We start from the raw sequence: 26,922 nt of genomic DNA, 5'->3' as shown, positions 1-26,922 counted from the left end.
GATGTAAGGCCTATTCAATCTAGATGTATCGCCTCATCCCCGTCATTAAATTGTTTTAAAGATTAATGTCTGTCTCTCACGGTCAAACCTGGTGAAATTAAGTATTGGTATTTTAGGCACAAAAGAGAGTATAGCCAAGGAATAGCTTGTATGGTATCCTAAGATCTATTCTTTAGAGATGTGTCATACACAAGGCCTAACAGTGTTACAATTGGAAATTGAAATACAGCCAATAAAATGACATTTTATTGCAATCACCGTGGGCGATTTTTATAGACTGTAGGCACATTTCTTTGAATATTTAAATCCCCATAAACTGATTATTTTTTGTAGGGTGAATAGCTGGCTATAAGCTAGGCCTGTAACCACAATGTATGGGTGGCATGGGTAATACCCGAGACACATTTGAATATAGTACTTGACATTGAATTGGTACCAGATATACGGCAGCTGACTGCAGGCGACAGCCTTCTCAAGCCGTTCAGACATTTAGACTACAAGAAAGCGGCGTTATTTTTGAACTTAAGCTTTTTGCTCGTTTAAGGCTAAATAGCTCTGACCCAGGGAGAAGTGTCGCCTTCCTTCACTACTGGCCCAGTGTACAGATTGTCCAGCACCGAAACTACCGTGAACAACAAGTGTGTTGTGTTTCCGTGTACGTCTCCGTGGCTGCCCATTTAACTACAACACGGAACAAGGAAACACCTGATGCCCTGCAGTTGCGCATCTTTCACTGACTCTCATACCACTCGTTTTCCTCTGACAACAATACGTCCCAGAGTCCACAAATACCAACCGGTAAGTAGCCTATACTTGTCAACTATCTCAATTTGTTTGAAATAAGGAGTTTTTTTCCTCCCGATATTGTTTTAATGAAGAAACAGCGAAACACTAATGTGTCACGTTAGATTTATGGTGCGTAATGTATCCGAATGGCTCTGTTCTATGAAATAATGTCAGCACTAAAGTCTAACACATTTGTTTCAAGACCGAAGCATAATGAAATCTACTGATTATAGCGGAATGAAACCTAGTAGGCCTAATTATAGCCTATTTAATTTGGGTGGGGGATTGGGGATTGAATACAGGTAGACATTGCCTAATCAGTGACCAAAGCTATCAAACATGAATTGCCAACAGAACATGGCAACGAATGCAAGAGAAAGGCTATTTGTCCCACAAGGCACCCTATTTCCTACACTCCTGCACTCCTTCTGACCAGAACTCTATGAGCCATGGTCTAACAGTGCACTCCTTCTGACCAGAACTCTATGAACCCTGGTCTAACAGTGCACTCCTTCTGACCAGAACTCTATGAGCCCTGGTCTAACAGTGCACTCCTTCTGACCAGAACTCTATGAGCCCTGGTCTAACAGTGCACTCCTTCTGACCAGAACTCTATGAACCCTGGTCTAACAGTACACTCCTTCTGACCAGAACTCTATGAGCCCTGGTCTAACAGTGCACTCCTTCTGACCAGAACTCTATGAACCCTGGTCTAACAGTACACTCCTTCTGACCAGAACTCTATGAGCCTTGGTCTAAAATTTGGTACACTTTACATCTCATGGGTTTCCGTGGTGGGGTTAGTCTGTAAAATAACACGTGTAATGGCGATATTAATAAAAGTTAATATACAGTAAAGACGGATCAACACAATGCTTCGTGTACTGATATGTTTTCTCTTTCTTTAATACACTTGATTTTTACAAGGTTTTGTTTGTTCAAGATTGTGTTGATAGTGATTGACACCAGACTGGAGGCACAAGGACATCCATTGATTATTATTCTATTCTGTTGTACACTGTGTGATTCTGTAGCAGCTGACAACGCCACTGCGTTTTGTTTTGACTTCCTACAGGCCTCTCGGGTTGGTATTTACTGAACGATTAGAATAGACAAGGGCCTTCAAGAGGCCAGTTAGACCCTGTTGTCTTCTTCTGTTCAGGTGTCTCCCTGTTGCAACTTGTAATAAACCTGATCGATTTGTTTTAATTGATATTATCAACGGCTGCTCTGACTTTTTGTTCACCTGGATATTCCTATTACAGAATGTATGTGCGTTTTTGTTCAGATCTCGTCATAGGACAATGTCTGAGGGTAAAACAGTCACTTCCAAGGCTGTGGAGCTGGAGCCCCCAGAACTAGGACCAGAGACCCAGTCCTCCCCTCGGCCCCAGAGTCAACCTGACCCCCAGAGCAACCACCCGCCCCAGAGTCAACCTGACCCCCAGAGCAGCCAGCCGCCCCAGAGCAACCAGCCGCACCAGAGCCCCCAGGCCCAGAGCTCCCAGGTCCCGGAGAGTGGTCATCCCGAGGTAGAGACAGAGGAGAGAGGGTCTGCTGCCCCTACACCTGATATTGGAGCTGGACCCGGGGATGGAGCTGGACCCGGGGATGGAGCTGGACCCGGGGCCAAGGGGAACCGTTGGACTTCTGCACTAAATCAGTTCAAACTCAAGAGGTTCTTTGTTTTGAGGGTAATAATAGCCTACTTTTTAAAACGTATCCTACTGTAAAGACTTACTGTACACACATAGTAGGTCTACTACTGTAAAGGTTTACTGTACACACATAGTAGGTCTACTACTGTAAAGGTTTACTGTACACACATAGTAGGTCTACTACTGTAAAGGTTTACTGTACACACATAGTAGGTCTACTACTGTAAAGGCTTATTATACACACATAGTAGGTCTACTACTGTAAAGGCTTATTATACACACATAGTAGGTCTACTACTGTAAAGTGAAATCAACATTTCAATGGTTCTACTACACAGATGAATTACATTTGAATTATTGTAGTGATCCACCACGTTTATTTACTCTCAATGCAGTTTGATCAGATTAAGACCCCAGATTAACGTCCCCCTCAACCAGCTGTGTCTGTCCACTCCTACAGTAAATATAATAATGATTAACCAGCTGCCAGGCCAACGAGACACTCCTAAACTAACCACATTAATCTGAGCTTTTACAGTGCATTCAGACACCTTCTCTTTTTCAAAAATGTGTTTTTACGTTACAGCCTTATTCTAAAATTGGTTAAAGATATATTTTTCCTCATCAATCTATACACAATTCCCCATAATGACAAAGCAAAGTACAGAGAGATCATTGATGAAAACCTTCAGAGCGCTCAAGACTGCAGACTGGGGCAAAGGTTCACCTTCCAAGAGGACAATGATCTTAAGCACACAGCCAAGACAACGCAGGAGTGGCTTCAGGACAAGTCTCTGAATGTCCTTGAGTGGCCCAGCCGGAACCCGGACTTGAACCTGATCTAACATCTCTGTAGAGACCTGATAATAGCTGTGCAGCGACGCTCCCCATCCAACCTGACAGAGGTTGAGAGGATCTGCAGAGAAGAATGGGAGAAATTCCCCAAATACAGGTGTGCCAAGCTTGTAGCATCATACCCAAGACGACTCGAGGCTGTAATCGCTGCCAAAGATGCTTCAACAAAGTACTGAATTAAAGGGTCTGAATCCTTATCGTATGTTAATGTGATATTTCAGTTTTTAATTTTTTATAAATTGGCCAAATTTATGTGGTGGAAAAACTATTTTATCCATAAGGCATAACATAACAAAATGTGGAAAAAAGTTAAGGGGTCTGAATACTTTACGAAGGCACTGTATTTACTGACATGTCAATGTGTTCCAAATGGCACCCTATTCCTATATAGTGCACTAGTTTTGAACAGGGCTGGCACCCTATTCCCTATATAGTGCACTAAAACTGACCAGGGCTGGCACCGTATTCCCTCTCTAGTGCACTACCTCTGACCAGGGCTGGCACCCTATTCCCTATATAGTGCACTACCTCTGATCAGTGCTGGCACCGTATTCCCTCTCTAGTGCACTACCTCTGATCAGTGCTGGCACCCTATTCCCTCTCTAGTGCACTAGTTTTGAACAGGGCTGACACCCTATTCCCTATATAGTGCACTACCTCTGACCAGGGCTGGCACCGTATTCCCTCTCTAGTGCACTACCTCTGATCAGTGCTGGCACCCTATTCCCTCTCTAGTGCACTACCTCTGATCAGTGCTGGCACCCTATTCCCTCTCTAGTGCACTAGTTTTGAACAGGGCTGACACCCTATTCACTATATAGTGCCCTACTTAAGACCTGCAAAATGTGTGGTTTCACATGTTAATAACTTTTTCACGCCTGAAAATCCAATTTGCACTTTCACATGTAAGACAACTCCGCATGTAAGACAACTCCACATGTAAGACAACTCCACATGTAAGACAACTCCACATGTAAGACAACTCCACATGTAAGACAACTCCACATGTAAGACAACTCCACATGTAAGACAACTCCACATGTAAGACAACTCCACATGTAAGACAACTCCACATGTAAGACAACTCCACATGTAAGACAACTCCACATGTAAGACAACTCCACATGTAAGACAACTCCACATGACTCCACATGTAAGACAACTCCACATGTAAGACAACTCCACATGTAAGACAACTCCACATGTAAGACAACTCCACATGTAAGACAACTCCACATGTAAGACAACTCCACATGACTCCACATGTAAGACAACTCCACATGTAAGACAACTCCACATGTAAGACAACTCCACATGTAAGAACTCCACATGTAAGACAACTCCACATGACTCCACATGTAAGACAACTCCACATGTAAGACAACTCCACATGTAAGACAACTCCACATGTAAGACAACTCCACATGTAAGACAACTCCACATGTAAGACAACTCCACATGTAAGACAACTCCACATGTAAGACAACTCCACATGTAAGACAACTCCACATGTAAGACAACTCCACATGACTCCACATGTAAGACAACTCCACATGTAAGACAACTCCACATGTAAGACAACTCCACATGTAAGACAACTCCACATGTAAGACAACTCCACATGACTCCACATGTAAGACAACTCCACATGTAAGACAACTCCACATGTAAGACAACTCCACATGTAAGACAACTCCACATGTAAGACAACTCCACATGTAAGACAACTCCACATGTAAGACAACTCCACATGACTCCACATGTAAGACAACTCCACATGACTCCACATGTAAGACAACTCCACATGACTCCACATGTAAGACAACTCCACATGACTCCACATGTGAAAATCGCACTTTCGCTTTTGAGCCATTTTAATATCAAGAAAAACTTCTGAAGTCGAGGACAACATTTGTACAAAACAAACTCAAAAGTATTAAAGGAAAACTGTATTTTTTTGTTTTGTTTCATTAGTCCATTGTTGACATAGTCCCAAAATATTTAGCTCGTCAGCAATCAAGTTTTCAAGATATGTAACTTTCTAAATACAGAAATGATCCCCGTAGGTCCGCGTTTTGCATCATAAGATGCATTTTATTTCCCGATTTGACATATATACAGTATATCAGCCACCTGAGTCCCTCTCAACAGAGCAGAATAGATTCAAGTTCACTGTGACTCAGATGATAATGATCGCTAATGGTCGAAATAATTCTGAAGTTTTAGCTCTCATAACTGCAAGATGTGTATTTTAAACGTGGCTATTGTCCCGTTTTAAAGGTTGAACTGTAATCTAACACATTGCTTCCCTGTCCTGTGCAGCCTGGGACCCTGGACCAATCCCTAGAAGACATCAAGGCTCTGATCAATCAGGAGGACGGAGCTGTCCACGGTGTCTGGCTCATGGCTGAGTGAGTTTCATTGTTACCCATACCGTCTCTTCTAATCCCTTACAACAACAGAAAAGATATGTCAAATGAGCATTTTCACATGTATTAAATATAGGCGGCAGGGTAGCTTAGAGCGTTGGACTAGTAAGAAAGGTTGCAAGTTAAAATCCCCGAGCTGACAAGGTACAAATCTGTCGTTCTGCCCCTGAACAGGCAGTTAACCCACTGTTCCTAGGCCGTCATTGAAAATAAGAATTTGTTCTTAGCTGACTTGCCTAGTTAAATAAAGGTAAAAAAATATATTAAAAAAAATAGAGTTGACATGACCCTTTCACAGTAGGAGTCAGATGTACTCATGGATACCCTTTGTATGTGTCCAGTGTGAAGAAAGTTAGCATTGGCTGGTGAAACTACCTCTAAATTACATTAGCACTTCCAGTCTTTGTGCTAACGCTAGCAGATACCCATAGACTTTCAGTCATTGTGCTAACGCTAGCAGAGACCCATAGACATCCAGTCTTTGTGCTAACGCTAGCAGATACCCATAGACTTCCAGGCTTTGTGCTAACGTTAGCAGATACCCATAGACTTCCAGGCTTTGTGCTAACGTTAGCAGATACCCATAGACTTCCAGGCATTGTGCTAACGCTAGCAGATACCCATAGACTTCCAGGCTTTGTGCTAACGCTAGCAGATACCCATAGACTTCCAGGCATTGTGCTAACGCTAGCAGATACCCATAGACTTCCAGGCATTGTGCTAACGCTAGTTAACAATTGCACTAGTTAGCAACTTCCTTCAAACTGCTCGCAGAGACACATCTGACTCTGGGTCAGTAGATAAAGGACCTCATCTGACTCTGGGTCAGTAGATAAAGGACCTCATCTGACTCTGGGTCAGTAGATAAAGGGCCTCATCTGACTCTGGGTCAGTAGATAAAGGAACTCTGACTCTGGGTCAGTAGATAAAGGAACTCTGACTCTGGGTCAGTAGATAAAGGGCCTCATCTGACTCTGGGTCAGTAGATAAAGGAACTCTGACTCTGGGTCAGTAGATAAAGGAACTCTGACTCTGGGTCAGTAGATAAAGGGCCTCATCTGACTCTGGGTCAGTAGATAAAGGGCCTCATCTGACTCTGGGTCTGTAGATAAAGGGCTTCATCTGACTCTGGGTCAGTAGATAAAGGGCTTCATCTGACTCTGGGTCAGTAGATAAAGGGCTTCATTGCCAAAAAATCCCAAAGCGTCCGTTTTAAGGAGGAAGATGGCATTATCCAGTGTCTGGCTGAGTGAGTTTATCACATAGAAATACATTATAGATTCTTAATCACTTTGTCTCTTTGATGTCCTTGTTTCCATGGTCATTCTAGGCAGAGTGAGCTGGTTGTAAACTGGTTTTCTGGTTGAGAGGACTTCATATAATCAGGTTACAACCATCTGATCAGTGTCAGAGCCAGGTAGGGGTTTTCCTGATGTGTTTCTGTCATAGGTGCAACTGAAACAAACCACTGATCAACAGTATGGACATGAGGCCAATCGCTTTTCTCTGGAATTGATTTACTTGGAGCAGAAACACTCCAAACCTGGTCACTCTCAGCATGGGGGAAACATCAGGGAAACAAACCTGGTCACTCTCAGCATGGGGGAAACATCAGGGAAACAAACCTGGTCACTCTCAGCATGGGGGAATCGTCAGGGAAACAAACCTGGTCACTCTCAGCATGGGGGAATCGTCAGGGAAACAAACCTGGTCACTCTCAGCATGGGGGAATCGTCAGGGAAACAAACCTGGTCACTCTCAGCATGGGGGAATCGTCAGGGAAACAAACCTGGTCACTCTCAGCATGGGGGAATCATCAGGGAAACAAACCTGGTCACTCTCAGCATGGGGGAATCATCAGGGATAGAAACCTGGTCACTCTCAGCATGGGGGAATCGTCAGGGAAACAAACCTGGTCACTCTCAGCATGGGGGAATCGTCAGGGAAACAAACCTGGTCACTCTCAGCATGGGGGAATCATCAGGGATAGAAACCTGGTCACTCTCAGCATGGGGGAATCATCAGGGAAACAAACCTGGTCACTCTCAGCATGGGGGAAACATCAGGGAAACAAACCTGGTCACTCTCAGCATGGGGGAATCGTCAGGGAAACAAACCTGGTCACTCTCAGCATGGGGGAATCGTCAGGGAAACAAACCTGGTCACTCTCAGCATGGGGGAATCATCAGGGAAACAAACCTGGTCACTCTCAGCATGGGGGAATCATCAGGGATAGAAACCTGGTCACTCTCAGCATGGGGAGAATCGCCAGGGAAACAAACCTGGTCACTCTCAGCATGGGGGAATCATCAGGGAAACAAACCTGGTCACTCTCAGCATGGGGGAATCGTCAGGGAAACAAACCCGGTCACTCTCAGCATGGGGGAATCGCCAGGGAAACAAACCTGGTCACTCTCAGCATGGGGGAATCGCCAGGGAAACAAACCTGGTCACTCTCAGCATGGGGGAATCATCAGGGAAACAAACCTGGTCACGCTCAGCATGGGGGAATCATCAGGGAAACAAACCTGGTCACTCTCAGCATGGGGGAATCGCCAGGGAAACAAACCTGGTCACTCTCAGCATGGGGGAATCGCCAGGGAAACAAACCTGGTCACTCTCAGCATGGGGGAATCATCAGGGAAACAAACCTGGTCACTCTCATCATGGGGGAATCATCAGGGAAACAAACCTGGTCACTCTCAGCATGGGGGAATCATCAGGGAAACAAACCTGGTCACTCTCAGCATGGGGGAATCATCAGGGCGGCAGGGTAGCCTAGTGGTTAGAGCGTTGGACTAGTAACCGGAAGGTTGCGAGTTCAAACCCCCGAGCTGACAAGGTACAAATCTGTCGTTCTGCCCCTGAACAGGCAGTTAACCCACTGTTCCCAGGCCGTCATTGAAAATAAGAATGTGTTCTTAACTGACTTGCCTGGTTAAATAAAGGTAAAATAAAAAAAAATAAAAAATAAAAAGGGAAACAAACCTGGTCACTCTCAGCATGGGGGAATCATCAGGGAAACAAACCTGGTCACTCTCAGCATGGGGGAATCGTCAGGGAAACAAACCCGGTCACTCTCAGCATGGGGGAATCGCCAGGGAAACAAACCTGGTCACTCTCAGCATGGGGGAATCGCCAGGGAAACAAACCTGGTCACGCTCAGCATGGGGGAATCGCCAGGGAAACAAACCTGGTCACTCTCAGCATGGGGGAATCGCCAGGGAAACAAACCCGGTCACTCTCAGCATGGGGGAATCGCCAGGGAAACAAACCTGGTCACTCTCAGCATGGGGGAATCGCCAGGGACCTCACAATACGATATCACTATGCTTATTTGATACATATACTGTATGATATGTACTCTATTGTGATTTTCACGATTCTCACAATTCTACACGTATTGTGATTCTATACGTATTGTGATTTTATACGTATTGTGATTCTATACGTATTGTGATTCTACACGTATTGTGATTCTATACGTATTGTGATTCTACACGTATTGTGATTCTACACGTATTGTGATTCTACACGTATTGTGATTCTATACGTATTGTGATTCTATACGTATTGTGATTCTACACGTATTGTGATTCTACACGTATTGTGATTCTATACGTATTGTGATTCTACACGTATTGTGATTCTACACGTATTGTGATTCTACACGTATTGTGATTCTACACGTATTGTGATTCTACACGTATTGTGATTCTATACGTATTGTGATTCTATACGTATTGTGATTCTACACGTATTGTGATTCTACACGTATTGTGATTCTACACGTATTGTGATTCTACACGTATTGTGATTCTATACGTATTGTGATTCTACACGTATTGTGATTCTACACGTATTGTGATTCGAATACTGTGATTGTGTTGATGTTCCAGACATATTGCTCACCACTATACAGTATATCTGCTGCAGAGAAACAAGAAAGAGAATGAGAAATTAGCTTTGATTAGTCATGGAACAAACAAAATGCTGAAAACAGGTTGGGTTGCTATTTAAAAAGCAGATGGATAACAAGCGATAGCTAACGCTATCTAGCAAACATTAGATTTCATTTCACGTATGATACTTGGAGTCGAAGTGCGTTGACTTTTGTTCTCTATACATGTCGGGGATGTTATTCACCAGGACATATTGTTATGTCTCATGATTCCCAGAGAATGAAACGCCACAGGGGATGTTCAGTGGGCTGCGGGGCCGTATTGATGAAAAACAGATTCCACAGGGGATGTTCAGTGGGCTGCGTGGCCGTATTGATGAAAAACAGATTCCACAGGGGATGCTCAGTGGGCTGCGTGGCCGTATTGATGAAAAACAGATTCCACAGGGGATGCTCAGTGGGCTGCGTGGCCGTATTGATGAATAACAGATTCCACAGAGGATGTTCAGTTGGCTGCGTGGCCGTATTGATGAATAACAGATTCCACAGGGGATGTTCAGTGGGCTGCGTGGCCGTATTGATGAATAACAGATTCCACAGGGGATGCTCAGTGGGCTGCGTGGCCGTATTGATGAAAAACAGATTCCACAGGGGATGTTCAGTGGGCTGCGGGGCCGTATTGATGAATAACAGATTCCACAGGGGATGTTCAGTGGGCTGCGTGGCCGTATTGATGAATAACAGATTCCACAGGGGATGCTCAGTGGGCTGCGTGGCCGTATTGATGAAAAACAGATTCCACAGGGGATGTTCAGTGGGCTGCGTGGCCGTATTGATGAATAACAGATTCCACAGGGGATGCTCAGTGGGCTGCGTGGCCGTATTGATGAATAACAGATTCCACAGGGGATGCTCAGTGGGCTGCGTGGCCGTATTGATGAAAAACAGATTCCACAGGGGATGTTCAGTGGGCTGCGTGGCCGTATTGATGAAAAACAGATTCCACAGGGGATGTTCAGTGGGCTGCGGGGCCGTATTGATGAAAAACAGATTCCACAGGGGATGTTCAGTGGGCTGCGTGGCCGTATTGATGAAAAACAGATTCCACAGGGGATGTTCAGTGGGCTGCGGGGCCGTATTGATGAAAAACAGATTCCACAGGGGATGTTCAGTGGGCTGCGGGGCCGTATTGATGAAAAACAGATTCCACAGGGGATGTTCAGTGGGCTGCGGGGCTGTATTGATGAAAAACAGATTCCACAGGGGATGTTCAGTGGGCTGCGGGGCCGTATTGATGAAAAAGATTCCACAGGGATGTTCAGTGGGCTGCGGGGCCGTATTGATGAAAAACAGATTCCACAGGGGATGTTCAGTGGGCTGCGGGGCCGTATTGAAGAATAACAGATTCCACAGGGGATGTTCAGTGGGCTGCGTGGCCGTATTGATGAAAAACAGATTCCACAGGGATGTTCAGTGGGCTGCGTGGCCGTATTGATGAATAACAGATTCCACAGGGGATGTTCAGTGGGCTGCGGGGCCGTATTGATGAAAAACAGATTCCATATGGGATGTTCAGTGGGCTGCGGGGCCGTATTGATGAAAAACAGATTCCACAGGGGATGTTCAGTGGGCTGCGGGGCCGTATTGATGAAAAACAGATTCCACAGGGGATGTTCAGTGGGCTGCGTGGCCGTATTGATGAAAAACAGATTCCACAGGGGATGTTCAGTGGGCTGCGTGGCTGTATTGATGAAAAACAGATTCCATAGGGGATGTTCAGTGGGCTGCGTGTCCGTATTGATGAAAAACAGATTCCATTTGGCATCGAATGGTTGGCTTTTGTACAGATGCCTGCCGTCACGGGACGGCGGGCAGGCCTCTTCACTCTAGTTATGAATGTGTCTCCGATTCCCATATGGAAGCATTGTGTGATACACCGCACTGGGCTAGAATGGATACACCGGGAGCAACTGGAGGAAAAAGACTCTGAGATATTCAGCAGGTAATTTAGATTGTAAAGTACATCACTCACGCCTGTTCACTAAACTTTGTGGAGATTTGGGATCAGAGCATGACGATGTTTCACTTCACAGCAATACTTGGTGGTTATGGAGAGGGAGTGTTTTTTTTCACATTGAGAGAGGATACTGTTGTCATCCACAATAGGATGTAAACAAACAGATTTAGTTGACTTTCTGTGTAATGAAAATAAAATAACAGGTCACAGCATCAGTAAGTGTACCACACCAGTGATGACTGCTCACCTCTAACACTTGGAAGAGCACCGTGGGACCTGCTTCCCAAACCGTTTGACTGTGATCCTGGCTCAGTTGACATGCCGGTAAGGGAAATGGAACAGCTGACTGAGCTGTCATGTGACCGAATGCTGCAGACAACGTATTCACGGGTCACTACCAAGTAGTTTTGGTTCCTGACTCGAAGGGAACGATACCCTGCCGTCTGCCTCTGAGCATTAATGTTGCGTTCAAAACAGCTGGGAACTTGGAACCAGGAAATCTACAACTTCAGTGCGTTCAAGACAACTGGGAACTATGGAGAGAAAAAAAAACGAGCTCCAACTCGGAATTCCAACTCAGGAACTCAGGCCTCTTTCTAGAGTTCCGACTCTCCGACCTGTAGATCACTGATGTCTCGATTTGACCTCGTATTGTTCTGAATTCCTAGTTGTCTTGAAAGCACCATAAAACTCATGGTACCTTTCACCAGCTCTTACCTGTGTGGAGCTGGAGTCAGGGCTCTCGTCTCCATTATAACTAAAGTATCCATCCAGGTTGGATGTGACAGCGGAGATGAGGTGCTCACTGTCGACCTGACATGAGGGGACACGCCCCCCTGACTTTTAGAAGCTCTGAGGGGACATGCGTCAAGCCACACCCATCCCATTAGTGGTGGTGAGATAAGATGCATTATGTCAGACTCATTTGTAATTGACTCTCATAGCCACACATTAAAATTATGTGATGGTGATTTGAGAATACAATCAGAAATACTGATCGAATGTTTTACAATTGACTGCCATAGCCCGAAATAAAAAAAGTGAACATTGTCTCTTCATTACAGAATGGGTGGGGCAAAATAAGTTCAGGAACCAATGTAGTACTTTGGACCAGAGCCCTGTGGGGAATGAAGTACCATTTAGGACACAGACAGTCTCTTCCTGACGGAGCAGGAAGCAGGAAGCAGGAAGCAGGAAGAAGGCGTTATATATATATATATACATACACTACACACACACACACACACACACACACACATATATACACACACACACAGACAGATACAGACATACACACACACACAAAAACACACACACACACACACACACACACACGGCTGCTTGCCTGAGGAGTTACTCTGTTGTTGGTATCATTTAACAGAAGCGGCCACGTAGACCGCATGGGGCCTGCTCCACACAGCCCCTTGCTCTCTGCTCTGCCCAGTCAAGGTTAGTCATCCTATCTTCCCAGTCCAGGTTCAAGTCATCCTATCTGCCCAGTCCAGGTTAAAGTCATCCTATTGGATCAGTCAAAGTTACTTCAGCTCTTTCTTCTGCCGTTGTTTTGACTTGCCTCAGTGAACTATCCACCCAGCAACCCTGAAGGCTCCTAGCAGAAGTCTGAGTGTCGACGGAGGCGGAGACGGAGGCTGAGGCCACGTGCTACCGGCTCACCGAGCTGTGGAAGAGAGAGCGAGAGAGAATCCATGCCATTGTTAATTACTTGTATGCACAGGGGCAAGGGACTAAGTGTGTGTGTGTGCGTGTGCGTGTGTGTGCGTGTGAGACACAAACAACACGTTCAGACAGAGGTCCTCATGACATCAATTAATAAGACAACATTTCTCAACTCCCCCTTAGACTCAGAAGTGCTGAAGGAATGAAGAGGGGGTGTGGAAGAAAGAGGGGGTGTGGAAGAAAGAGGGGGTGTGGAAGAAAGAGGGGGTGTGGAAGAAAGCTAGAGAATGAAATGCTCCACTTTCTCTCTCCTTGTCTTCATCTATGATGAATAATGGAGGAGCATTTCATTCTCTTTCTTCAGTTAGATGAGTTGAAGTTTCCACCTCATTTTGTGGGCAGTGTGCACATAGCCTGTCTTCTCTTGAGAGCCATGTCTGCCTACGGCGGCCTTTCTCAATAGCAAGGCTATGCCCACTGAGTCTGTACATAGTCAACGCTTTCCTTAAGTTGGGGTCAGTCACAGAGGTCAGGTATTCTGCCGCTGTGTACTCTCTGTTTAGGGTCAGTCACAGTGGTCAGGTATTCTGCCGCTGTGTACTCTCTGTTTAGGGCCAAATACCATTCTAGTTTGCTCTGTTTATATGTTAATTCTTTCCAATGTGTCAAGTAATTATCTTTTTGTTTTCTCATGGTTTGGTTGGGTCTAATTGTGTTTCTGTCCTGGGGCTCTATGGGGTCTGTTTGTGTTTGTGAACAGAGCCCCAGGACCTGCTTGCTTAGGGGACTCTTCTCCAGGTTCATCTCTCTGTAGGTGATGGCTTTGTTATGGAAGGTTTGGGAATCGCTTCCTTTTAGGTGGTTGTAGAATATTTTCTGGATTTTTATAATTAGTGGGTATCGGCCTTATTCTGCTCTGCATGCAGTTTCAATTTGGTGTTTGTCCCATTTTGTGAATTCTTGGTTGGTGAGCGAACCCCAGACCTCACAACCATAAAGGACAACGGGTTCTATGACTGATTCAAGTATTTTTTAGCCAAATCCTAATGGTTGCTTTTTATGTTTCTTTTGATGGCATAGAAGGCCCTTCTTGCCTTGTCTCTCAGATCGTTCACAGCTTTGTGGAAGTTACCTGTGGCGCTGATGTTCAGGCCGAGGTTTGTATAGTTTTTTTGTGTGCTCTAGGGCTCTCTACTTCTCTCTCTCTAAATAAACATACATTTGTGTTGCGTTTTACAATGGTGTTTGTTCTTCACTGGTTGCATTTTTCTTGTGGCAACAGGTCACAAATCTTGCTGCTGTGATTTGTTGTCGAATTCTTTGTGGGTCTGTGTAATCAGAGGGAAATATGTGTCTCTAATATGGTCATACATTTGGCAGGAGGTTAGGTCAGGGAGTGCTTTTCAGTTTCCATCTCATTTTGTGGGCAGTGTGCACATAGTCGGTCTTCTCTTGAGTTCTCGATTTCTGTTCCTTCTGATTTAAAAAAAAATGTATTCACTAGGTGTTTTTATTCATTGATCTCTCAATTTGAATAACAATCAGAATCAACCTGTTTTTGCATTTGTTCTGTGTCTGCTACTATGGGTGTGGCGGGGAGGGGGAGGGAGCGCGGTCAGCCGGTCTCACGGTAATTGACCGGTAATTAACATGAACACGTTTAGCTTCTCCACGCCTCTACGGAAACAAGCTGGCTACATGCCGCTAATGTGTAACGTAGATGCAGGGAGTCAGGAAGCAGGTTGAAAATGGTGAGTTTAATAATAACAAACATGGAGAAAACAAGAGCAGCGTCTGGACATTAAAACTGAACCAATACTGCCTGTAGAGTGATGCTAGGTGGTGCTAGATAAAGAGGGAGTAATCAGGGAGGTGATGAAGTCCAGGTGTGAGGGTTGCCAGGTAGGCGTATTTAGGGTTGCCAGGTGGGCGTATTTAGGGTTGCCAGGTGGGCGTATTTAGGGTTGCCAGGAGGGCGTATTTAGGGTTGCCAGGTGGGCGTATTTAGGGTTGCCAGGTGGGCGTATTTAGGGTAGCCAGGTGGGCGTATTTAGGGTTGCCAGGTGGGCATATTTAGGGTTGCCAGGTGGGCATAATGAGGGTTGCCAGGTGGGCGTAGTGAGGGTTGCCAGGTGGGCATCGTGAGGGTTGCCAGGTGGGCGTCGTGAGGGTTGCCAGGACCGGTGTTTGGTAAACCGGCGATGCCAAGCGCTGGAGCTGGGGTAGACGTGACAGCGTGCTTTTGGAACATCTGCATTTTTAAAAGTAATAATATTTTTTTTAAATCAATAATATCACAATAAATCCATGATTTATTTTAGTCAGGTCTGAAGAAACATTATGATATGAAGAAAATGTATTTCAGAAGAACAGATTACGAGTTGGTCCACTGTATGTTATCTGGCTATAGGGCTGTAGGCTTGTTCATTTATCAGTCTAGATACTGTATGTTATCTGGCTATAGGGCTGTAGGCTTGTTCATTTATCAGACTAGATACTGTATGTTATCTGGCTATAGGGCTGTAGGCTTGTTCATTTATCAGTCTAGATACTGTATGTTATCTGGCTATAGGGCTGTAGGCTTGTTCATTTATCAGTCTAGATACTGTATGTTATCTGGCTATAGGGCTGTAGGCTTGTTCATTTATCAGACTAGATACTGTATGTTATCTGGCTATAGGGCTGTAGGCTTGTTCATTTATCAGACTAGATGCTGCATGTTATCTGGCTATAGGGCTGTAGGCTTGTTCATTTATCAGACTAGATACTGTATGTTATCTGGCTATAGGGCTGTAGGCTTGTTCATTTATCAGACTAGATGCTGCATGTTATCTGGCTATAGGGCTGTAGGCTTGTTCATTTATCAGACTAGATACTGTATGTTATCTGGCTATAGGGCTGTAGGCTTGTTCATTTATCAGACTAGATACTGCATGTTATCTGGCTATAGGGCTGTAGGCTTGTTCATTTATCAGACTAGATACTGTATGTTATCTGGCTATAGGGCTGTAGGCTTGTTCATTTATCAGACTAAATACTGTATGTTATCTGGCTATAGGGCTGTAGGCTTGTTCATTTATCAGTCTAGATACTGTATATTATCTGGCTATAGGGCTGTAGGCTTGTTCATTTATCAGTCTAGATACTGTATGTTATCTGGCTACAGGGCTGTAGGCTTGTTCATTTATCAGACTAGATACTGTATGTTATCTGGCTATAGGGCTGTAGGCTTGTTCATTTATCAGTCTAGATACTGTATGTTATCTGGCTATAGGGCTGTAGGCTTGTTCATTTATCAGACTAAATACTGTATGTTATCTGGCTATAGGGCTGTAGGCTTGTTCATTTATCAGTCTAGATACTGTATATTATCTGGCTATAGGGCTGTAGGCTTGTTCATTTATCAGTCTAGATACTGTATGTTATCTGGCTATAGGGCTGTAGGCTTGTTCATTTATCAGACTAGATACTGTATATTATCTGGCTATAGGGCTGTAGGCTTGTTCATTTATCAGACTAGATACTGTGTGTTATCTGGCAATAGGGCTGTAGGCTTGTTCATTTATCAGACTAGATATGCTTATAAGTCCCCTGACATTGTTTTATATTATTTTTATAGTAAGAAAAATATAATTGAATTCAGCTGAATAAAATAGAAAGGCTCCTTATCCCATTCTGGTGCGAGTGCTCATATGCAGTAGCTATGTTGAGCGTAAACATGATCATTTAATACAGGTCCTATGCACTAGATTTGGCAACTCTTACTCGCGAGAATAATGGCATAAATCAATAGAATGGAATGCTTCAATCTAGTTCACATCTTTAGTGAAGCAAAGACATTTAGGGACAGGGGAGAAAATGCAACAACTCAAAATAAACGGGACAGATTTTCTATTGACATCAGGAAATAGAAAGCTGTGAAAACGACCCAACATGTTTCTGATAATATTTCACTTCATATTGTATTTGGTTGAAATACTAGCAGCTGTTATGATGCTGATAAAGACAGCACCTTTTATAGACAGTCCCTAACTGTGGTTGAAATACTATCAGCTGTTATGATGCTGTTGAAGACAGCACCTTTACAGACGGTCCCTAACTGTGGTTGAAATACTAGCAGCTGTTATGATGCTGATAAAGACAGCACCTTTACAGACGGTCCCTAACTGTGGTTGAACTACTATCAGCTGTTATGATGCTGTTGAAGACAGCACCTTTACAGACGGTCCCTAACTGCACATTTACATTCTCTCAAGATGCTGAAAGAAATCAAACATATTTCTCCACTCTTGTTCCCGAGTACATTTGGTATATAATTTTACTGCAATAAATACTTCATTATGCATGAGTTAATATTACGGCTACAGTGTCAACAACAAATATTTGAAACCTTTGGAATTACCTGGATTTCTGCATAAATTTGTCATAAAATTTTATCTGATCTTCATCTAGGTCACAACAATAGACAAACACAGTCTGCTTAAACTAATAACAGAAAAACAATTATATGTTTTCATGTCTTTATTGAACACACCATGTCAACATTCACAGTGCAGGGTGGGAAAAGTATGTGAACCCTTGGATTTAATAACTGGTTGACCCTCCTTTGGCAACCAATAACCTCAACCATATGTTTTCTGTAGTTGCGGAACAGACCTGCACAGCGGTCAGGAGGAATTTTACAAATCTGTTTCAGTTCAGCAATATTCTTAGGATGTCTGGAATGAACCACTCTCTTGAGGTGGTGCCACAGCATCTCAATCGGGTTGAGGTTAGGACGGACTGGGCCACTCCAGAAGGCGTATTTTCTTCTGTTGAAGCCACTCTGTTGTTGATTTACTTCTGTGTTTTGGGTCGTTGTCTTGTTGCATCACCAAACTTCTGTTGAGCTTCAATAGGTGGACAGATAGCCTTGCATTCTTCTGCAAAATGTCTTGGTGAATTAATTTTTCTGTCGATGATAGCCAGCTGTCCAGACCCTGAGGCAGCAAAGCAGCCCCAAACCATGATGCTCCCTCCACCATTCTTTACAGTTGGGATGAGGTTTTGATGTTGGTGTGCTGTGCCTTTTTTTCTCCACACATAGTGTTGTGTGTTCCTTCCTTCCAACCAACTCAACTGTAGTTTCATCTGTCCACAGAATATTTTGCCAGTAGTGCTGTGGAACATCCAGATGCTCTTTTACAAACTTCAGACGTGCAGCAATGTTTTTTTTTGGACAGCAGTGGCTTCTTCCGTGGTGTCCTCCCATGAACACCATTCTTGTTTAGTGTTTTACGTATCGTAGACTCGTCAACAGAGATGTTAGCATGCTCCAGAGATTTCTGTAAGTCTAGGATTCTTCTTAACCTCATTGAGCATTCTGCGCTGTGCTCTTGCATTCATCTTTGCAGGACGGCCACTCCTAGGGAGAGAAGCAACAGGGCTGAACTTTCTCCATTTATAGACAATTTGTCAAGGCTTTTAGTGATACATCTGTAACCCTTTCCAGCTTCATGCAAGTCAACAATTCTTAATCTTTGGTCTTCTGAGATCTCTTTTGTTGGAGGCATGGTTCACATCAGGCAATGCTTCTTGTGAATAGCAAACTCAAATTTTGTGAGTGTTCTGTATAGGGAAGGGCAGCTCTAACCAACATCTCCAATCTTGTCTCATTGATTGGACTCCAGGTTAGCTGACTCCTGACTCCAATTAGCTTTTTGATACGTCATTATCCTAGGGGGTTCACATACGTTTTCTTGCCACTGTATGTGAGAGGTTACAGATTTCATATTCCTTTTAACCAATCTGAACAGTAGGCTACAGTTCCCTTGACCTATTTGAAGTTCCTGTCTTGTACAGTGCATTCGGAAAGCATTCAGACCCCTTGACTTTTTCCACATTTTGTTACGTTACAGCCTTATTCTACAATGGATTCAATTATATTTTTTCCTCATCAATCTACACACAATACCCTATAATGACATCACAATACCCCAGAATGACATCACAATACCCCATAATGACATCACAATACCCCAGAATGACATCACAATACCCCAGAATGACATCACAATACCCCAGAATGACATCACAATACCCCAGAATGACAAAGCAGAAACAGGTTTTTAGACATTTTAGCAAATGTATGAAATAAAAAAACTGAAATATCACATTTACATAAGTATTCAGACCCTTTATTCAGTACTTTGTTGAAGCACATTTGGCAGCAATTAAAGCCTTGTCTTCTTGGGTCTGATGCTACAAGCATGGCCCACCTACAGTACCACTCAAACGTTTGGACACACCCTCTCATTCAAGGGTTTTTCTTTATTTTTACTATTTTCTACATTGTAGAATAATAGTGAAGACATCAAAACTATTAAATAGCACATATGGAGTCATGTAGTAACCAAAAAGTGTTAAACAAATCAAAATATATGTTTGATTCTTCTATGTAGCCACACTCTACACACTCTTGGCATTCTCTCAACCAGCTTTACCTAAAATGCTTTTCCAACAGTATGGAAGGAATTCCCACATATGCTGAGCACTTGTTGGCTGCTTTTCCTTCACTCTGCAGTCCGACTCATCCCAAACCATTTCATTAGAGTTACCAGCCTGGAGGTGTGTTGGCTCATTGTCCTGTTGAAAAACAAATGATAGTCCCACTAAGGGCAAACCAGATGGGATGGTGTTTCACTGCAGAATGCTGTGGTAGCCACGCTGGTTAAGTGTGCCTTGAATTCTAAATATATCACTGACAGCGTCACCACTAAAGCACTCCCACACCTCCTCCTCCATGCTTCACGGTGGGAACCACACATGCAGAGATAATCTGTTCACCTACTCTGCATCTCACAGAGACACGGCAGTTGGAACCAAAAATCTCAAATTTGGACTCATCAGACCAAAGGATAGATTTCCACTGGTCTAATGTCCATATTCTTATTGGTGTCCTTTTGTAGTGGTTTCTTTGCAGCAATTCGACCATGACAGCTTGATTCACACAGTCTCCTCTGAACAATTGTTGTTGAGATGTGTCTGTTACTTAAACTCTGGGAACCATTTATTTGGGCTGCAATTTCTGAGTCTGGTAACTCTAATGAACTTCTCCTCTGCAGCAGAGGTAACTCTGGGTCTTCCTTTCCTGTGGCGGTCCTCCTGAGAGCCAGTTTCATCATGGTGCTTTGCTTTCTCTATGCTTATTTGAGCTGTTCTTGCCATAATATGGACTTGGTCTTTTACCAAATAGGGTTATCTTCTGTATACCACCCCTACCTTGTCACAACTAAACTGATTGGCTCAAACGCATTAAGAATGAAAGAAATTCCACAAATTAACTTTTAACCAGGCACACCTGTTAATTGAAAGGCATTGATTTACTACCTCATGAAGCTGGTTGAGAGAATGCCAAGAGTGTGCAAAGATGTCATCAAGGCAAAGAGTGGCTATTTTGAAGAATCTCAAATATAAAATATATTTAGATTTCTTTTTAACCCTTTTTTGGTTACTACATGATTCCATATGTGTTATTTCATAGTTTTAATGTCTTCACTATTATTCTACAATGTAGAACATAATACAAATAAAGAAAAACCCTTGAATGAGTACTGTACGTTTGTCCAAACTTTTGACTGGTACTGTATATTTGGAGAGTTTCACCCATTCTTCTCTGCAGATCCTCTCAAGCTCTGTCAGGTTGGATGGGGAGCGTCGCTGCACAGCTATTTTCAGGTCTCTCCAGAGATGTTCGATCGAGTTCAAGTCCCGGCTCTGGCTGCGCCACTCATTCAGAGACTTGTCCCGACGCTTCTCCTGCGTTGTCTTGGCTGTGTGCTTAGGGTCGGTGTCCTGTTGGAAGGTGAACTTTCCGTCTCCCAGTTCCTGCCGCTGAAAAACATCCCTACAGCATGATGCTGCCACCACCATGCTTCACCATGGTGCCAGGTTTCCTCCAAACGTGATGCTTGGCTTTCAGGCCAAAGAGTTCAATCTTGGTTAAAACAGACCAGAGAATTTTGTTTCTCATGGAATGAGAGTCCTTTAGGTGCCTTTTGGCAAACTCCAAGCGGGCTGTCATGTGCCTTTTACTGAGGAGTGGCTTCCGTCTGGCGACTCTACCATAAACACCTGATTGGTGGAGTGCTGTAGAGATGGTTGTCCTTCTGGAAGGTTCTCCCATCTCCACGGAGGAACTCTGGAGCTCTGTCAGTGACCATCAGATTCTTGGTCACCTCCCTGACCAAGGCCCTTCTCCCCCGATTGCTCAGTTTGGCCGGGCGGCCAGCTCTAGGAATAGTTAATCCAAACTTCTTCCATTTAAGAATGATGAAGACCATTTTGTTATTCGGTACTTTCAATGCTGCAGGTATTTTTTGGTACCCTTCCCCAGATCTGTGCCTCGACACAATCCTGTCTTGGAGCTCTACAGACAATTCCTTCGACCTCATGGCTTGGTTTTTGCTCTGACATGCACTGTCAACTGTGGAACCTTATATAGACAGGTGTGTGCCTTTCTAAATCATGTCCAATCAATTGAATTTTTCCACAGGTGGACTCCAATCAAGTTGTAGAAACATCAATGGAAACAGGATGCAACTGAGCTCAATTTCAAGTCTCATAGCAAAGGGTCTGAATACTTATGTAAATAAGGTATTTCTGTTTTTTATGTTTTCATTCATGGTCAGAAATGTCTAAAAACCTGTTTTCTCTTTGTCATCATGGGAAGTTTCTTCTTCTTCAGGCTGACGGATGGTAGAAAACAGGGTGAGGCTGTAGCATAACAAAATGTCAAGGGGTCCGAGTACCTTCCGAATGTCAATAGAAGAAGAATGATACATTTATGGATTGTTTTTGAAGGTATTCTTTTCTCTTTATTCAACCCGCCCACCTTTCAACCACACAGTATTGAATGACCCCAAACCCACCTGCCCCGTGGATATTTTATTGATTTATTTTACCTTTATTTAACGAGGCAAGTCAGTTAAGAACAAATTCTTATTTTCAATGACGGCCTAGGAACAGTGGGGTTACCTGTCTGAGGAGAGACCGCTGGGGAAGCTGAAGTTGACCGTGGGGACTGCAGGTTATGAGTCAACCCGCACATCACTAGTGTGTGTGTTCCTGTTGTTTAATTCACTGATTGGCTGGAGTGTCTGTGTGTGTGTCTGTATAATTCACTGATTGGCTGGAGTGTCTGTGTGTGTGTCTGTATAATTCACTGATTGGCTGGAGTGTCTGTGTGTGTGTCTGTCTAATTCACTGATTGGCTGGAGTGTCTGTTTGTGTTTGTCTAATTCACTGATTGGCTGGAGTGTCTGTGTGTGTGTGTCTGTTTAATTCATTGATTGGCTGGAGTGTCTGTGTTTGTGTCTGTCTAATTCACTGATTGGCTGGAGTGGCTGGTAGTAATGAATCTGCTTCTGCTATAGAGGAAGTTTTCATACTCTGTGTTTTTATCTGACTTGTTTGGATGAGTGGTCAAAATGGAAGTTGTTTGGAAAATGTGTTAATGCAGTTACCAGAACAGTTTTGTCGGTACCAGATAGTTTTATCGGTACCAGATAGTTTTATCGGTACCAGATAGTTCAGTTATTATTAGAGGATGATTTTATTATTATATATTTATTATTTATATATTGTCTACATGTTATAAAGTGGTCTGAATGGGGAGGGGAAAACTGAAAACTAGCTGTTATTGGCAGAGAGATTCGGAACTCTCTTTCTTATTGGTCTATTAACTAATTGCTCACCTGGTGATGTCATAAGGCCGGCCAAAACTCCATCCCACCAAATCAATCTGACATTTCAGGCAGTCTTTTCAAACAGCTCTGACACGTAAAGGGCATTATCATAATTTTCACAGTATTATTCCAATCTCATAGTGTTGGAAATCACTTTTTTTTCACTGCACTGGGCCTTTAAAGGTCATTTCCAATTGTGCCAATAAATGTTTACCGTGAATCCAGTCTCCGCTAACGCGGAAAACATTTCATTTCAATTTCCATCACGTTGTAACGCTGAACTTCCGCGATACAGATTGAGTAGAGCCCTTACTTTGTTAAGTAACTGATAAATACTGCATCTCTATTCTCCAGGGTTGACCATTGGAACAACGAGAAAGAGCGTGTAGTTCTGATCACAGACAACTCCCTGCTGGTCTGTAAGTACGACTTCATCATGCTCAACATTGAGCAGATACAGAAAATCCCTCTCAACTTCATAGACCGCATCTCCCATGGCAACTTCAGCTTCCCCCAGCGGTCTCTCCTCAAGTGAGTACCTCTCTCCTCCTTTTCTCCTTTCCTCTCCTCCTCACGTGAGTACCCCTCTCCTCCTTTCCTCTCTTCCTCACGTGAGTACCCCTCCCTCTCCTCCTCTTCTCTTCTTTCCTCTCTCCTCTCCTTTCCTCATCTCCTCTCCTCTCCTCCTCACATAAGTATCCCTAAGTATCCCTCCCTTCCATCTCCATCACTCCCTCTCCTCTTCCTCCTCCTCCTCTTCCTCCTTAACCCATACATTTCATTGCTGGCCAACAGCTTTTCTTTTTTGCTAAGGGTTGGATCAGCTTTAATATTGTGGATAGATGGTTTCTTCCATCAATGTAATTGTCTGCATCATTTCCAATACCCCATATATTGTTTGGGTAAATATATCTACACTGGGCAATGCATGCATGTGTGTGTGTATGTATATACAGTATATATCGGTTTTTCCTCAGTTTTTCACAATTCCTGACATTTTAATCCTAGTAAAAATTCTCCGTCTTAGGTCAGTTAGGATCACCACTATATTTTAAGAATGTGAAATGTCAGAATAATAGTAGAGAGAGATTTCTTTCAGCTTTTATTTCTTTCATCACATTCCCAGTGGGTCAGAAGTTTACATACACTCAATTAGTATTTGGTTGCATCGCCTTTAAATTGTTTAACTTGGGTCAAATGTTTCGGGTAACCTTCCACAAGCTTCCCACAATAAGTTGGGTGAATTTTGGCCCATTTCTCCTGACAGAGCTGGTGTAACTGAGTCAGGTTTGTAGGCCTACTTGCTCGCACACACTTTTTCAGTTCTGCCCACACATTTTCTATAGGATTGAGGTCAGGGCTTTGTGATGGCCACTCCAATACCTTGACTTTGTTGTCCTTAAGCCATTTTTCCACAACTTTGGAAGTATGCTTGGGGTCATTTTCCATTTGGAAGACCCATTTGCGACCAAGCTCTATCTTCCTGACTGATGTCTTGAGATGTTGCTTCAATATATCCACATCATTTTCCTTCCTTCAATGCCATCTATTTTGTGAAGTGCACCAGTCCCTCCTGCAGCAAAGCACCCCCACAACATGATGCTGCCACCCCTGTTCATCATGGTTGGGATGGTGTTCTTCAGCTTGCAAGCCTCCCCCCTTTTCCTCCAAACATAACGATGGTCATTATGGCCAAATAGTTATATTTTTGTTTCATCAGACGAGAGGACATTTCTCCAAAAAGTACGATCTTTGTCCCCATGTGCAGAAACCGTAGTCTGGCTTTTTTTATGGCGGTTTTGGAGCAGTGGCTTCTTCCTTGCTGAGCGGCCTTTCAGGTTATGTCAATGTAGGACTCGTTTTACTGTGGATATAGATACTTATGTACCTGTTTCCTCCAGCATCTTCACAAGGTCCTTTGCTGTTGTTCTGGGATTGATTTGCACTTTTTGCACCAAAGTACGTTCATCTCTAGGAGACAGAACGCGTCTCCCTCCTGAGCGATATGACGGCTGCGTGGTTCCATGGTGTTTATACTTAAGTACTATTGTTTGTACAGATGAATGTGGTACCTTCAGGCGTTTGGAAATTGCTCCCAAGGATGAACCAGACTTGTGGACGTCTTGGCTGATTTCTTTAGATTTTCCCATGATGTCAAGCAAAGAGGCACTGAGTTGGAAGGTAGGCCTTGAAATACATCCACAGGTACACCTCCAATTGACTCAAATGATGTCAATTAGCCTATCAGAAGCTTCTAAAGCCATGACATCATTTTCTGTAATTTTCCAAACTGTTTAAAGGCACAGTCAACTTAGTGTATGTAAACATTTGACCCACTGGAATTGTGACACAGTGAATTATAAGTGAAATAATCTGTCTGTAAACAATTGTCGTAAAAATGACTTGTGTCATACACAAAGTAGATGTCCTAATCGACTTGCCAAAACTATAGTTTGTTAACAAGAAATGTGTGGAGTGTTTGAAAAACGAGCTTTAGTGACTCCAACCTAACTTCCGACTTTAACTATACCTTGATGATCTGTTTGGACAATTTGCACATTTGGATCAAAATGACTGTTTATTTTAATATCATCACCCCCTTTTGAACGTCTTTGCCCATGGGAGAAATATATTTATCCCCCCCAGTCCTTTTCCACAAAAACTTCATCTAAAATTGTTGAATGAGTTTCCTGTAAACAATAGATATTATAGATATTATATTACCTCTCTCTCAGCCAGGTAAATACTGATTGTCTTTTCTTATTATCTGATAAACCACTACAAATATAACTGGCTATACTTATTTCACCACTTACCATAATGAGATACAACTTTCAATTCTATTGATCATAATATATGTTTGTAAAATGATGATTGAGTGTCTATATAGCTGTACCATGATATAGCAATTGCATTGCTTATACGTACACCTCCAATTGGTCCCCACTATTCCACCCGCTAAAAGCCCTCCTCATCCCGAGTTGTCATCCCATGGACCCGATGAGAACTCATCCACAGAACAGAAGCAAATCAAACGCATGTATATTTTATATAGCCAACAAATATACACTGCAGTTCAAAAGTTTGGGGTCACTTATAGACATTTCCTTGTTTTTGAAAGAAAAGCTATTTTTTTTGGTCCATTTAAAATTAGATCAAATTGATCAGAAATAAGGTGTAGACATTGTTAATGTTGTAAATGACTATTGTAGTTGGAAACGGCTGAATGGAATATCTACATAGGTGTACAGAGGCCCATTAATGCATTAATAGGTTATTAACAGTGGCTATTAACAGTGGCTATTAACAGTGGCTATTAACAGTGGCTATTAACAGTGGCTATTAACAGTGGTTGTTAACAGTGGTTATTAACAGTGGTTATTAACAGTGGTTATTAACAGTGGTTGGAGGTGGAAGTGTTTATTTGTCACATGTGCCGAATACAACAGGTGTAGTAGACCTTACAGTGAAATTATGAATACAACAGGTGTAGTAGACCTTACAGTGAAATGCTGAATACAACAGGTGTAGTAGACCTTACAGTGAAATGATGAATACAACAGGTGTAGTAGACCTTACAGTGAAATGCTGAATACAACAGGTGTAGTAGACCTTACAGTGAAATGCTGAATACAACAGGTGTAGTAGACCTTACAGTGAAATGCTGAATACAACAGGTGTAGTAGACCTTACAGTGAAATGCTGAATACAACAGGTGTAGTAGACCTTACAGTGAAATGCTGAATACAACAGGTGTAGTAGACCTTACAGTGACATGCTAAATACAACAGGTAGACCTTACAGTGAAATGCTGAATACAACAGGTGTAGTAGACCTTACAGTGACATGCTAAATACAACAGGTAGACCTTACA

General features: G+C 43.2%; 1 protein-coding gene across 1 annotated transcript in view; it reads left to right on the top strand.

Annotated features, from left to right (window-relative positions):
* The first annotated feature begins 386 nt into the window (after window positions 1-386).
* The window catches only part of tprg1 (tumor protein p63 regulated 1), a 65,434-nt gene continuing 38,898 nt past the window's right edge, over window positions 387-26,922 (top strand). The window contains exons 1-4 of the mRNA XM_036979014.1: window positions 387-798; window positions 2,075-2,480; window positions 5,622-5,710; window positions 23,403-23,579. Coding sequence (XP_036834909.1) covers window positions 2,091-2,480; window positions 5,622-5,710; window positions 23,403-23,579 — 656 coding nt within the window. The 5' untranslated portion in view covers window positions 387-798; window positions 2,075-2,090. The remainder of the gene's footprint in view (window positions 799-2,074; window positions 2,481-5,621; window positions 5,711-23,402; window positions 23,580-26,922) is intronic.

The sequence above is a fragment of the Oncorhynchus mykiss genome, chromosome 5 (genome assembly GCF_013265735.2).
Source record: "Oncorhynchus mykiss isolate Arlee chromosome 5, USDA_OmykA_1.1, whole genome shotgun sequence".
Taxonomy (NCBI): domain Eukaryota; kingdom Metazoa; phylum Chordata; class Actinopteri; order Salmoniformes; family Salmonidae; genus Oncorhynchus; species Oncorhynchus mykiss.
Note: the sequence above shows the minus strand (reverse complement) of the source record. Positions and strands in the feature narration are given on the sequence as shown.